At 56.6% G+C, this 13,847-nt stretch overlaps 1 protein-coding gene across 1 annotated transcript in view; it reads right to left on the minus strand.

Moving 5' to 3' along the window:
* LOC306982608 (zinc finger Y-chromosomal protein 1-like) overlaps positions 1–13,847 on the minus strand; it is a gene marked incomplete at its 3' end in the record, with an annotated part of 35,783 nt that overhangs the window by 12,587 nt on the left and 9,349 nt on the right. The window contains exons 6-12 of the mRNA XM_079583077.1: positions 12,838–13,032; positions 7,751–7,946; positions 2,693–2,967; positions 2,478–2,582; positions 1,997–2,014; positions 1,187–1,326; positions 740–1,113 (exon numbers count right to left, since the gene is read on the minus strand). Coding sequence (XP_079439203.1) covers positions 740–1,113; positions 1,187–1,326; positions 1,997–2,014; positions 2,478–2,582; positions 2,693–2,967; positions 7,751–7,946; positions 12,838–13,032 — 1,303 coding nt within the window. The remainder of the gene's footprint in view (positions 1–739; positions 1,114–1,186; positions 1,327–1,996; positions 2,015–2,477; positions 2,583–2,692; positions 2,968–7,750; positions 7,947–12,837; positions 13,033–13,847) is intronic.

Consider the following 13,847-nt stretch of genomic DNA (forward strand, 5'->3'; position numbering starts at 1 on the left):
AAGCGTGTCTGACCTGTCACAGGCGTGTAATAGTCATGTTTAAAGTGTAATAGTCATGTCTGAAGCGTGTCGGACCTGTCACAGGCGTGTAATAGTCATGTTTAAAGTGTAATAGTCATGTTTAAAGCGTGTCTGACCTGTCACAGGCGTGTAATAGTCATGTCTGAAGCGTGTCTGACCTGTCACAGGCGTGTAATAGTCATGTCTGAAGCGTGTCGGACCTGTCACAGGCGTGTAATAGTCATGTTTAAAGTGTAATAGTCATGTTTAAAGCGTGTCTGACCTGTCACAGGCGTGTAATAGTCATGTTTAAAGTGTAATAGTCATGTTTAAAGCGTGTCTGACCTGTCACAGGCGTGTAATAGTCATGTTTAAAGTGTAATAGTCATGTTTAAAGTGTAATAGTCATGTTTAAAGTGTAATAGTCATGTCTGAAGCGTGTCGGACCTGTCACAGGCGTGTAATAGTCATGTCTGAAGCGTGTCGGACCTGTCACAGGCGTGTAATAGTCATGTCTGAAGCGTGTCGGACCTGTCACATGCGTGTAATAGTCATGTCTGAAGCGTAATAGTCATGTCTGAAGCGTGTCGGACCCGTCACAGGCGTGTAATAGTCATGTCTGAAGCTTGTCTGACCTGTCACATGCGTGTAATAGTCATGTCTGAAGCGTAATAGTCATGTCTGAAGCGTGTCGGACCTGTCACAGGCGTGTAATAGTCATGTCTGAAGCGTGTCGGACCTGTCACAGGCGTGTGGCCGCTCCCCGGAGTGCATCAGCAGGTGGCGCTGTAGCCTGGAGCTGAACCTCTGGTCTTTCCCACAGAAGGGGCAGACGTATCGGGGTTTGGGGCGCCCGTCGGGGTGCACGGTCTCCGTGTGCCGGGTCAGGTGACCGCGGCGTCTGAAGGAGCGCGAGCACAGCGAACAGGAGAACGGGCGCTCCTCCGAGTGCACGGCCTCGTGAGCCAATAGGAGCGAGCGGAACCGGAACCACCGCCCACACACCGCGCACGGGTAGGAGCAGGGCCTGGGGGGGGCGTGGCCTGAGGAGCGGCGAGGGGCGGGGCGAGGGGCGGGGCGAGGGGCGGAGCTCGGGGTCTGGTGAACCTGAAACTGAACAGAGAGAAACATGGGTGTAACCAGGAGACTGCGTGCTACACGTGGATCCCACACCTGTCCGTGTTACCTGGTGTTTGTTCAGGCTGTGCTCGGTCACGAAGCTCCGCCCACAGACGCCGCAGTCGAACGGTTTGTCTCCAGCGTGAGTCGCCATGTGGGCCTCGAGCAGCGCCGCCGACTTCAGCCTCCGCCCACACGTGTCACACATGACCCCGCCCTCCTCACCTGCAGGAAACATCACACATCAACCTGTGACCCCGCCCTCCTCACACATGACCCCGCCCTCCTCACCTGTGACCCCACCCTCCTCATCTGCAGGAACATACATCACACATGAACCTGTGACCCCGTCCTCCTCACACATGACCCCGCCCTCCTCACCTGCAGGGAACACACATCACACATGAACCTGTGACCCCGCCCTCCTCACACATGACCCCCGCCCTCCTCACACATGACCCCGCCCTCCTCACACATGACCCCGCCCCCCTCACCTGCAGGAAACATCACACATGAACCTGTGACCCCGCCCTCCTCACCTGCAGGAAACATCACACATGAGCCTGTGACCCCGCCCTCCTCACCTGTGACCCCGCCCTCCTCACCTGCAGGGAACATCACACATGAGCCTGTGACCCCGCCCTCCTCACCTGTGACCCCGCCCCCTCACCTGTGACCCCGCGCTCCTCACCTGTGAACATGCCCCGCCCTCCTCACCTGTGAACATGCCCCGCCCTCCTCACCTGTGAACATGACCCCGCCCTCCTCACCTGTGAACATGTCCCGCCCTCCTCACCTGTGAACATGCCCCGCCCTCCTCACCTGTGAACATGTCCCGCCCTCCTCACCTGTGAACATGTCCCGCCCTCCTCACCTGTGAAACTGTCCCCGCCCCCTCACCTGTGAACATGTCCCGCCCTCCTCACCTGTGAAACTGTCCCCGCCCCCTCACCTGTGAAACTGTCCCCGCCTCCTCACCTGTGTCCCCGCCCCCTCACCTTTGTCCCCGCCCCCTCACCTGTGACCCCTCACCTGTGACCCCGCCCTCCTCACCTGCAGGAAACACACACCACACATGAACCTGTGACCCCGCCCTCCTCACCTGTGACCCCGCCCTCCTCACCTGTGACCCCTCACCTGTGTCCTCCCCGTGGGCGTCGGCCTGTAGCTCCTGCAGTTCCCCTCCCGGGTGCACGGTGGCGCTGTGCCTGTGTCCCCACCCCCTCACCTGTGTCCTCGCCCCCTCACCTGTGACCCCTCACCTGTGACCTCCCCGTGGGCGTCGTCCTGCAGTTCCCCTCCCGGGTGCACGGTGGCGCTGTGCCTGTGACCCCGCCCCCTCACCTGTGACCTCGTACACTCACCGTGGGCGTCGGCCTGTAGCTCCTGCAGTTCCCCTCCCGGGTGCACGGTGGCGCTGTGCATGTGACCCCGCCCCCTCACCTGTGACCCCGCCCCCTCACCTGTGACCTCGTACACTCACCGTGGGCGTCGTCCTGCAGTTCCCCTCCCGGGTGCACGGTAGCGCTGTGCCTGTGACCCCGCCCCCTCACCTGTGACCCCGCCCCCTCACCTGTGACCTCACCGTGGGCGTCGTCCTGCAGTTCCCCTCCCGGGTGCACGGTGGCGCTGTGCATGGCGAGCTGGTGTCTCCGGCTGAACTTGCGGTTGCAGACTCCGCACTGGTGGGGGCGCTCTCCCCCGTGCGTCTGCGTCAGGTGCAGAGAGAGGAGGGACTTACAGGTGAAGCTCCGCCCACACAGGTGACACAGCAGGGGCGTGGCCTGAGGCGGGGCCGCCGTGCCGTTCGGGTGGATCGTCTTCACGTGGTGCTTCAGGTCGTTCATCCTGAGGGAGGGAGAGAGTTCAGCTGTCAGCCAATCAGAGGAGAGAGTTCAGCTGTCAGCCAATGAGAGGAGAGAGTTCAGCTGTCAGCCAATCAGAGAGGAGAGAGTTCAGCTGTCAGCCAATCAGAGGAGAGAGTTCAGCTGTCAGCCAATGAGAGAGAAGAGAGTTCAGCTTTAACCAATGAGAGGGAGAGAGTTCAGCTTTCAGCCAATCAGAGAGGAGAGAGTTCAGCTGTCAGCCAATCAGAGAGGAGAGAGTTCAGCTGTCAGCCAATCAGAGAGGAGAGAGTTCAGCTGTCAGCCAATGAGAGAGGAGAGAGTTCAGCTGTCAGCCAATGAGAGAGGAGAGAGTTCAGCTGTCAGCCAATGAGAGAGGAGAGAGTTCAGCTGTCAGCCAATGAGAGAGGAGAGAGTTCAGCTGTCAGCCAATCAGAGACGAGAGAGTTCAACTGTCAGCCAATCAGAGGGAGGGAGAGAGTTCAGCTTTAACCAATGAGAGAGGAGAGAGTTCAGCTTTAACCAATGAGAGGGAAGACCTCACACTGACCTCATGTAGACCTCACACTGACCTCATGTAGACCTCACACTGACCTCATGTAGACCTCACACTGACCTCACACTGACCTCATGTAGGCCTCACACTGACCTCATGTAGACCTCACACTGACCTCACACTGACCTCATGTAGACCTCATGTAGGCCTCACACTGACCTCATGTAGACCTCACACTGACCTCATGTAGGCCTCACACTGACCTCATGTAGACCTCACACTGACCTCATGTAGACCTCACACTGACCTCACACTGACCTCATGTAGACCTCACACTGACCTCACACTGACCTCATGTAGACCTCACACTGACCTCATGTCGGCCTCACACTGACCTCATGTCGGCCTCACACTGACCTCACACTGACCTCATGTAGACCTCACACTGACCTCATGTCGGCCTCACACTGACCTCATGTCGGCCTCACACTGACCTCATGTAGACCTCACACTGACCTCACACTGACCTCACACTGACCTCACACTGACCTCATGTAGACCTCACACTGACCTCACACTGACCTCACACTGACCTCACACTGACCTCACACTGACCTCATGTAGACCTCACACTGACCTCACACTGACCTCATACTGACCTCATGTCGGCCTCACACTGACCTCATGTAGACCTCACACTGACCTCACACTGACCTCATACTGACCTCATGTCGGCCTCACACTGACCTCATGTCGGCCTCACACTGACCTCATGTAGACCTCACACTGACCTCATGTCGGCCTCACACTGACCTCATGTAGACCTCACACTGACCTCACACTGACCTCACACTGACCTCATGTAGACCTCACACTGACCTCATGTCGGCCTCACACTGACCTCATGTAGACCTCACACTGACCTCACACTGACCTCACACTGACCTCATGTCGGCCTCACACTGACCTCATGTAGGCCTCACACTGACCTCATGTAGACCTCACACTGACCTCATGTCGGCCTCACACTGACCTCATGTAGACCTCACACTGACCTCATGTAGACCTCACACTGACCTCATGTAGACCTCATGTAGACCTCACACTGACCTCACACTGACCTCACACTGACCTCACACTGACCTCATGTAGGCCTCACACTGACCTCACACTGACCTCACACTGACCTCACACTGACCTCATGTAGGCCTCACACTGACCTCACACTGACCTCATGTAGGGCCTCACACTGACCTCATGTAGGCCTCACACTGACCTCATGTAGGCCTCACACTGACCTCATGTAGACCTCACACTGACCTCACACTGACCTCACACTGACCTCACACTGACCTCATGTAGACCTCACACTGACCTCACACTGACCTCACACTGACCTCACACTGACCTCATGTAGACCTCACACTGACCTCATGTAGGCCTCACACTGACCTCACACTGACCTCACACTGACCTCACACTGACCTCATGTAGACCTCACACTGACCTCACACTGACCTCACACTGACCTCACACTGACCTCATGTAGGGCCTCACACTGACCTCATGTAGGCCTCACACTGACCTCATGTAGGCCTCACACTGACCTCATGTAGACCTCACACTGACCTCATGTAGACCTCACACTGACCTCACACTGACCTCACACTGACCTCACACTGACCTCACACTGACCTCACACTGACCTCATGTAGACCTCACACTGACCTCATGTAGGCCTCACACTGACCTCATGTAGACCTCACACTGACCTCACACTGACCTCATGTAGACCTCACACTGACCTCATGTAGGCCTCACACTGACCTCATGTAGGCCTCACACTGACCTCATGTAGACCTCACACTGACCTCATGTAGACCTCACACTGACCTCACACTGACCTCATGTAGGCCTCACACTGACCTCATGTAGGCCTCATGTAGGCCTCACACTGACCTCACACTGACCTCACACTGACCTCATGTAGACCTCACACTGACCTCACACTGACCTCATGTAGACCTCACACTGACCTCATGTAGGCCTCACACTGACCTCACACTGACCTCATGTAGGCCTCACACTGACCTCACACTGACCTCATGTAGACCTCACACTGACCTCATGTAGACCTCACACTGACCTCACACTGACCTCACACTGACCTCACACTGACCTCATGTAGGCCTCACACTGACCTCATGTAGGCCTCACACTGACCTCATGTAGGCCTCACACTGACCTCACACTGACCTCATGTAGACCTCACACTGACCTCATGTCGGCCTCACACTGACCTCATGTAGGCCTCACACTGACCTCATGTCGGCCTCACACTGACCTCACACTGACCTCATGTAGACCTCACACTGACCTCATGTCGGCCTCACACTGACCTCATGTAGACCTCACACTGACCTCATGTAGGCCTCACACTGACCTCATGTAGACCTCACACTGACCTCATGTCGGCCTCACACTGACCTCATGTAGACCTCACCCTGACCTCATGTAGGCCTCACACTGACCTCACACTGACCTCACACTGACCTCATGTCGGCCTCACACTGACCTCATGTAGACCTCACACTGACCTCATGTAGGCCTCACAATGACCTCATGTAGACCTCACACTGACCTCACACTGACCTCACACTGACCTCACACTGACCTCATGTAGGCTTCACACTGACCTCATGTAGACCTCACACTGACCTCATGTAGACCTCACACTGACCTCACACTGACCTCATGTAGGCCTCACACTGACCTCATGTAGACCTCACACTGACCTCACACTGACCTCACACTGACCTCATGTCGGCCTCACACTGACCTCACACTGACCTCACACTGACCTCATGTCGGCCTCACACTGACCTCATGTAGACCTCACACTGACCTCACACTGACCTCATGTAGACCTCACACTGACCTCACACTGACCTCACACTGACCTCATGTCGGCCTCACACTGACCTCATGTCGGCCTCACACTGACCTCATGTAGGCCTCACACTGACCTCATGTCGGCCTCACACTGACCTCACACTGACCTCACACTGACCTCATGTCGGCCTCACACTGACCTCATGTAGACCTCACACTGACCTCATGTAGACCTCACACTGACCTCATGTAGACCTCACACTGACCTCACACTGACCTCATGTAGGCCTCACACTGACCTCACACTGACCTCACACTGACCTCATGTCGGCCTCACACTGACCTCATGTCGGCCTCACACTGACCTCATGTAGGCCTCACACTGACCTCATGTCGGCCTCACACTGACCTCACACTGACCTCATGTAGACCTCACACTGACCTCATGTATACCTCACACTGACCTCATGTAGACCTCACACTGACCTCATGTAGACCTCACACTGACCTCATGTCGGCCTCACACTGACCTCACACTGACCTCATGTAGACCTCACACTGACCTCATGTAGGCCTCACACTGACCTCATGTAGACCTCACACTGACCTCATGTAGGTCTCACACTGACCTCATGTAGACCTCACACTGGCCTCACACTGACCTCACACTGACCTCATGTCGGCCTCACACTGACCTCATGTAGACCTCACACTGGCCTCACACTGACCTCACACTGACCTCACACTGACCTCACACTGACCTCATGTAGACCTCACACTGACCTCATGTAGACCTCACACTGACCTCACACTGACCTCATGTAGGCCTCACACTGACCTCACACTGACCTCATGTAGGCCTCACAATGACCTCATGTAGACCTCACACTGACCTCATGTAGGCCTCACACTGACCTCATGTAGACCTCATGTAGACCTCACACTGACCTCATGTAGACCTCATGTAGACCTCACACTGACCTCATGTAGGCCTCACACTGACCTCACACTGACCTCATGTAGGCCTCACACTGACCTCATGTCGGCCTCACACTGACCTCATGTAGACCTCATGTAGACCTCACACTGACCTCATGTAGGCCTCACACTGACCTCACACTGACCTCATGTAGGCCTCACACTGACCTCATGTAGGCCTCACACTGACCTCATGTAGACCTCATGTCGGCCTCACACTGACCTCATGTAGACCTCATGTAGGCCTCACACTGACCTCACACTGACCTCATGTCGGCCTCACACTGACCTCATGTAGACCTCACACTGACCTCACACTGACCTCATGTCGGCCTCACACTGACCTCACACTGACCTCATGTAGACCTCATGTAGACCTCACACTGACCTCATGTAGGCCTCATGTAGGCCTCACACTGACCTCATGTAGGCCTTGGGGCACAGCGGGCACTTGCAGGGCTTTACTCCAGAGTGGACCTCCTCGTGCGTCTTCAGTCTGGACCTGCAGGAGAAGGTCTTTCCGCAGGTGTGACACAACCACAGGGACGAGGGGCGGAGCTTCAGGCGGGGGGCGGGGCCGTTGGGGTGCATGACCCTCAGGTGATACTGCAGGTTATCTGTAATAACACAGTGTACATGTAGGGGGCAGTATTACCACAGGGGGCAGTGTTGGGGCAGTGTTGGGGCAGTATTGGGGAAGTATTGGGGCAGTGTTGGGGCAGTGTTGGGGCAGTGTTGGGGCAGTGTTGGGGCAGTGTTGGGGCAGTGTTGGGGCAGTATTGGGGCAGTATTGGGGCAGTGTTGGGGCAGTGTTGGGGCAGTGTTGGGGCAGTATTGGGGCAGTGTTGGGGCAGTGTTGGGGCAGTGTTGGGGCAGTATTGGGGCAGTATTGGGGCAGTATTGGGGCAGTGTTGGGGCAGTGTTGGGGCAGTGTTGGGGCAGTGTTGGGGCAGTGTTGGGGCAGTGTTGGGGCAGTGTTGGGGCAGTGTTGGGGCAGTATTGGGGCAGTATTGGGGCAGTATTGGGGCAGTATTGGGGCAGTGTTGGGGCAGTGTTGGGGCAGTATTGGGGCAGTATTGGGGCAGTATTGGGGCAGTATTGGGGCAGTGTTGGGGCAGTATTGGGGCAGTGTTGGGGCAGTGTTGGGGCAGTGTTGGGGCAGTGTTGGGGCAGTATTGGGGCAGTATTGGGGCAGTATTGGGGCAGTATTGGGGCAGTGTTGGGGCAGTATTGGGGCAGTGTTGGGGCAGTGTTGGGGCAGTGTTGGGGCAGTGTTGGGGCAGTGTTGGGGCAGTGTTGGGGCAGTATTGGGGCAGTATTGGGGCAGTATTGGGGCAGTATTGGGGCAGTGTTGGGGCAGTGTTGGGGCAGTGTTGGGGCAGTATTGGGGCAGTGTTGGGGCAGTATTGGGGCAGTGTTGGGGCAGTATTGGGGAAGTATTGGGGAAGTATTGGGGCAGTGTTGGGGCAGTGTTGGGGCAGTATTGGGGCAGTGTTGGGGCAGTGTTGGGGCAGTGTTGGGGCAGTGTTGGGGCAGTGTTGGGGCAGTGTTGGGGCAGTGTTGGGGCAGTATTGGGGCAGTGTTGGGGCAGTGTTGGGGCAGTATTGGGGCAGTGTTGGGGCAGTGTTGGGGCAGTGTTGGGGCAGTATTGGGGCAGTATTGGGGCAGTGTTGGGGCAGTATTGGGGCAGTATTGGGGCAGTATTGGGGCAGTATTGGGGCAGTGTTGGGGCAGTATTGGGGCAGTATTGGGACAGTGTTGGGGCAGTGTTGGGGCAGTGTTGGGGCAGTGTTGGGGCAGTGTTGGGGCAGTGTTGGGGCAGTGTTGGGGCAGTGTTGGGGCAGTGTTGGGGCAGTGTTGGGGCAGTGTTGGGGCAGTGTTGGGGCAGTGTTGGGGCAGTGTTGGGGCAGTGTTGGGGCAGTGTTGGGGCAGTGTTGGGGCAGTGTTGGGGCAGTGTTGGGGCAGTGTTGGGGCAGTGTTGGGGCAGTGTTGGGGCAGTGTTGGGGCAGTGTTGGGGCAGTATTGGGGCAGTATTGGGGCAGTGTTGGGGCAGTGTTGGGGCAGTATTGGGGCAGTATTGGGGCAGTATTGGGGCAGTATTGGGGCAGTGTTGGGGCAGTATTGGGGCAGTATTGGGACAGTGTTGGGGCAGTGTTGGGGCAGTATTGGGGCAGTGTTGGGGCAGTGTTGGGGCAGTGTTGGGGCAGTGTTGGGGCAGTGTTGGGGCAGTGTTGGGGCAGTGTTGGGGCAGTGTTGGGGCAGTGTTGGGGCAGTATTGGGGCAGTGTTGGGGCAGTGTTGGGGCAGTATTGGGGCAGTGTTGGGGCAGTATTGGGGCAGTGTTGGGGCAGTGTTGGGGCAGTATTGGGGCAGTATTGGGGCAGTATTGGGGCAGTGTTGGGGCAGTGTTGGGGCAGTGTTGGGGCAGTGTTGGGGCAGTGTTGGGGCAGTATTGGGGCAGTATTGGGGCAGTGTTGGGGCAGTGTTGGGGCAGTATTGGGGCAGTATTGGGGCAGTATTACCATAGGGGGCAGTAATGGGGCAGTATTGGGGCAGTATTGGGGCAGTATTGGGGCAGTATTGGGGCAGTATTGGGGCAGTATTGGGGCAGTGTTGGGGCAGTATTGGGGCAGTGTTGGGGCAGTGTTGGGGCAGTATTGGGGCAGTATTGGGGCAGTATTGGGGCAGTGTTGGGGCAGTATTGGGGCAGTATTGGGGCAGTATTGGGGCAGTATTGGGGCAGTGTTGGGGCAGTATTGGGGCAGTATTGGGGCAGTATTGGGGCAGTATTGGGGCAGTAATGGGGCGGTGTTGGGGCGGTGTTGGGGCGGTGTTGGGCGGTGTTGGGGCAGTATTGGGGCAGTATTGGGGCAGTATTGGGGCAGTATTGGGGCAGTATTGGGGCAGTATTGGGGCAGTATTGGGGCAGTATTGGGGCAGTGTTGGGGCAGTATTGGGGCAGTATTGGGGCAGTATTGGGGCAGTATTGGGGCAGTAATGGGGCAGTGTTGGGGCAGTATTGGGGCAGTATTGGGGCAGTGTTGGGGCAGTATTGGGGCAGTATTGGGGCAGTATTGGGGCAGTGTTGGGGCAGTGTTGGGGCAGTGTTGGGGCAGTGTTGGGGCAGTATTGGGGCAGTGTTGGGGCAGTATTGGGGCAGTATTGGGGCAGTATTGGGGCAGTATTGGGGCAGTATTGGGGCAGTATTGGGGCAGTGTTGGGGCAGTGTTGGGGCAGTGTTGGGGCAGTATTGGGGCAGTATTGGGGCAGTGTTGGGGCAGTATTGGGGCAGTATTGGGGCAGTATTGGGGCAGTGTTGGGGCAGTATTGGGGCAGTATTGGGGCAGTATTGGGGCAGTAATGGGGCGGTGTTGGGGCGGTGTTGGGGCGGTGTTGGGCGGTGTTGGGGCAGTATTGGGGCAGTATTGGGGCAGTATTGGGGCGGTGTTGGGCAGTGTTGGGGCAGTGTTGGGGCAGTGTTGGGGCAGTGTTGGGGCAGTGTTGGGGCAGTGTTGGGGCAGTGTTGGGGCAGTGTTGGGGCAGTATTGGGGCAGTATTGGGGCAGTATTGGGGCAGTATTGGGGCAGTGTTGGGGCAGTGTTGGGGCAGTGTTGGGGCAGTGTTGGGGCAGTGTTGGGGCAGTATTGGGGCAGTGTTGGGGCAGTGTTGGGGCAGTGTTGGGGCAGTATTGGGGCAGTATTGGGGCAGTATTGGGGCAGTGTTGGGGCAGTGTTGGGGCAGTGTTGGGGCAGTATTGGGGCAGTATTGGGGCAGTATTGGGGCAGTGTTGGGGCAGTGTTGGGGCAGTGTTGGGGCAGTATTGGGGCAGTATTGGGGCAGTATTGGGGCAGTATTGGGGCAGTGTTGGGGCAGTGTTGGGGCAGTGTTGGGGCAGTGTTGGGGCAGTATTGGGGCAGTAATGGGGCAGTATTGGGGCAGTGTTGGGGCAGTATTGGGGCAGTGTTGGGGCAGTGTTGGGGCAGTGTTGGGGCAGTATTGGGGCAGTGTTGGGGCAGTGTTGGGGCAGTAATGGGGCAGTGTTGGGGCAGTATTGGGGCAGTATTGGGGCAGTGTTGGGGCAGTATTGGGGCAGTAATGGGGCAGTGTTGGGGCAGTATTGGGGCAGTATTGGGGCAGTGTTGGGGCAGTGTTGGGGCAGTAATGGGGCAGTGTTGGGGCAGTATTGGGGCAGTATTGGGGCAGTGTTGGGGCAGTGTTGGGGCAGTGTTGGGGCAGTGTTGGGGCAGTATTGGGGCAGTATTGGGGCAGTGTTGGGGCAGTGTTGGGGCAGTAATGGGGCAGTAATGGGGCAGTATTGGGGCAGTAATGGGGCAGTATTGGGGCAGTATTGGGGCAGTAATGGGGCAGTGTTGGGGCAGTATTGGGGCAGTATTGGGGCAGTGTTGGGGCAGTGTTGGGGCAGTGTTGGGGCAGTATTGGGGCAGTAATGGGGCAGTATTGGGGCAGTGTTGGGGCAGTATTGGGACAGTATTGGGACAGTATTGGGGCAGTGTTGGGGCAGTGTTGGGGCAGTAATGGGGCAGTAATGGGGCAGTATTGGGGCAGTAATGGGGCAGTATTGGGGCAGTAATGGGGCAGTATTGGGGCAGTATTGGGGCAGTAATGGGGCAGTATTGGGGCAGTAATGGGGCAGTATTGGGGCAGTAATGGGGCAGTAATGGGGCAGTATTGGGGCAGTAATGGGGCAGTATTGGGGCAGTAATGGGGCAGTATTGGGGCAGTGTTGGGGCAGTGTTGGGGCAGTGTTGGGGCAGTATTGGGGCAGTATTGGGGCAGTGTTGGGGCAGTATTGGGGCAGTATTGGGGCAGTATTGGGGCAGTATTGGGGCAGTATTGGGGCAGTATTGGGGCAGTGTTGGGGCAGTGTTGGGGCAGTGTTGGGGCAGTATTGGGGCAGTATTGGGGCAGTGTTGGGGCAGTGTTGGGGCAGTGTTGGGGCAGTGTTGGGGCAGTGTTGGGGCAGTATTGGGGCAGTATTGGGGCAGTATTGGGGCAGTGTTGGGGCAGTGTTGGGGCAGTATTGGGGCAGTATTGGGGCAGTATTGGGGCAGTGTTGGGGCAGTATTGGGGCAGTGTTGGGGCAGTGTTGGGGCAGTATTGGGGCAGTAATGGGGCAGTGTTGGGGCAGTGTTGGGGCAGTGTTGGGGCAGTATTGGGGCAGTATTGGGGCAGTATTGGGGCAGTATTGGGGCAGTATTGGGGCAGTATTGGGGCAGTATTGGGGCAGTATTGGGGCAGTGTTGGGGCAGTGTTGGGGCAGTATTGGGGCAGTGTTGGGGCAGTGTTGGGGCAGTGTTGGGGCAGTATTGGGGCAGTATTGGGGCAGTATTGGGGCAGTATTGGGGCAGTGTTGGGGCAGTATTGGGGCAGTATTGGGGCAGTATTGGGGCAGTGTTGGGGCAGTGTTGGGGCAGTATTGGGGCAGTATTGGGGCAGTATTGGGGCAGTATTGGGGCAGTATTGGGGCAGTATTGGGGCAGTGTCGCACCTTTCCGGTTGAACCGCAGGGGGCAGTATTTGCAGCCGTACGGTTTGGACCCGTCGTGGACGAGCGAGTGTCGGGACAGACTCGATTTGCTCTTCAGGACTTTCCCGCAGACGTCGCAGACCACGCCCTTCACAGACCCCGCCTCCTGCTTCACACGCACCAGGGCATCATGGGAAACGTAGTCCTGGGGCAGAGCTGAGAGAGAGAGAGAGAGAGGTTTAATCACATAAACACGTGAATAAGGCTTCAGACCTGCTCTGTTTGCTCCACTTTAAAACGGATCAGGGTTCGTTTTGACGCTGATACGGATTTTTTATTCAGGTGTGAAACAACAAATGAATCCTGTTGCGGATCAAAGAACCGAGACCCACGTTTTCAGGTGGTCTCGGTCCGGCTCCAAACGGACTCTGGGCCAGTTTGCTCCAGGTGTGAATATAATAATAATGTGAAAATAATATATGTGAGCTCCTGGATATTTGGGCAGATGCACTAATACAGCCGCGGCGTCAAAGTGGAAAAAACTTCGCCAAACTTAAATGAAAGTACAGACGCATTAAAGAAGAGGAGGATCAAGACCAACAGTTTGGACATAATGGAAACAAACAGCTCTGACGATGACCCTTCATCCACACAAACTCCTCTTCCTCAGCTGCTCCGGTGAAGCTGAGGTTAAAGGTCAGTGGTTTAGCCTCATCATAGTAAGCGTCAAATCTTCACTTTTATTTCATTTGTTGTGGTCGTCGCCGTCCAATGGGAGCCTCGATCGTCACACACGTGTTTACAAAATATAATTCTCTTGTTAAAGTCCAGTCTGAACACGAACTGCACCAAACGCTTCTGATCCGGAACAAACAAGCGGAGCAAAGGACTGTTCTGGTCTGAACACTCCCTAAGAGTCGGGGCCACATTGGCGCAGTTGGTCGAGCGAGTCGTCTCATGATCGGAAGGTCAGGGTTCAAATGATAAGATCAAGCATTTCTCCAATGTGGACAAACGGTTTCTGATGGTTT

The sequence above is a fragment of the Gobius niger genome (assembly GCF_951799975.1).
Source record: "Gobius niger genome assembly, contig: SCAFFOLD_61, whole genome shotgun sequence".
Classification (NCBI taxonomy): domain Eukaryota; kingdom Metazoa; phylum Chordata; class Actinopteri; order Gobiiformes; family Gobiidae; genus Gobius; species Gobius niger.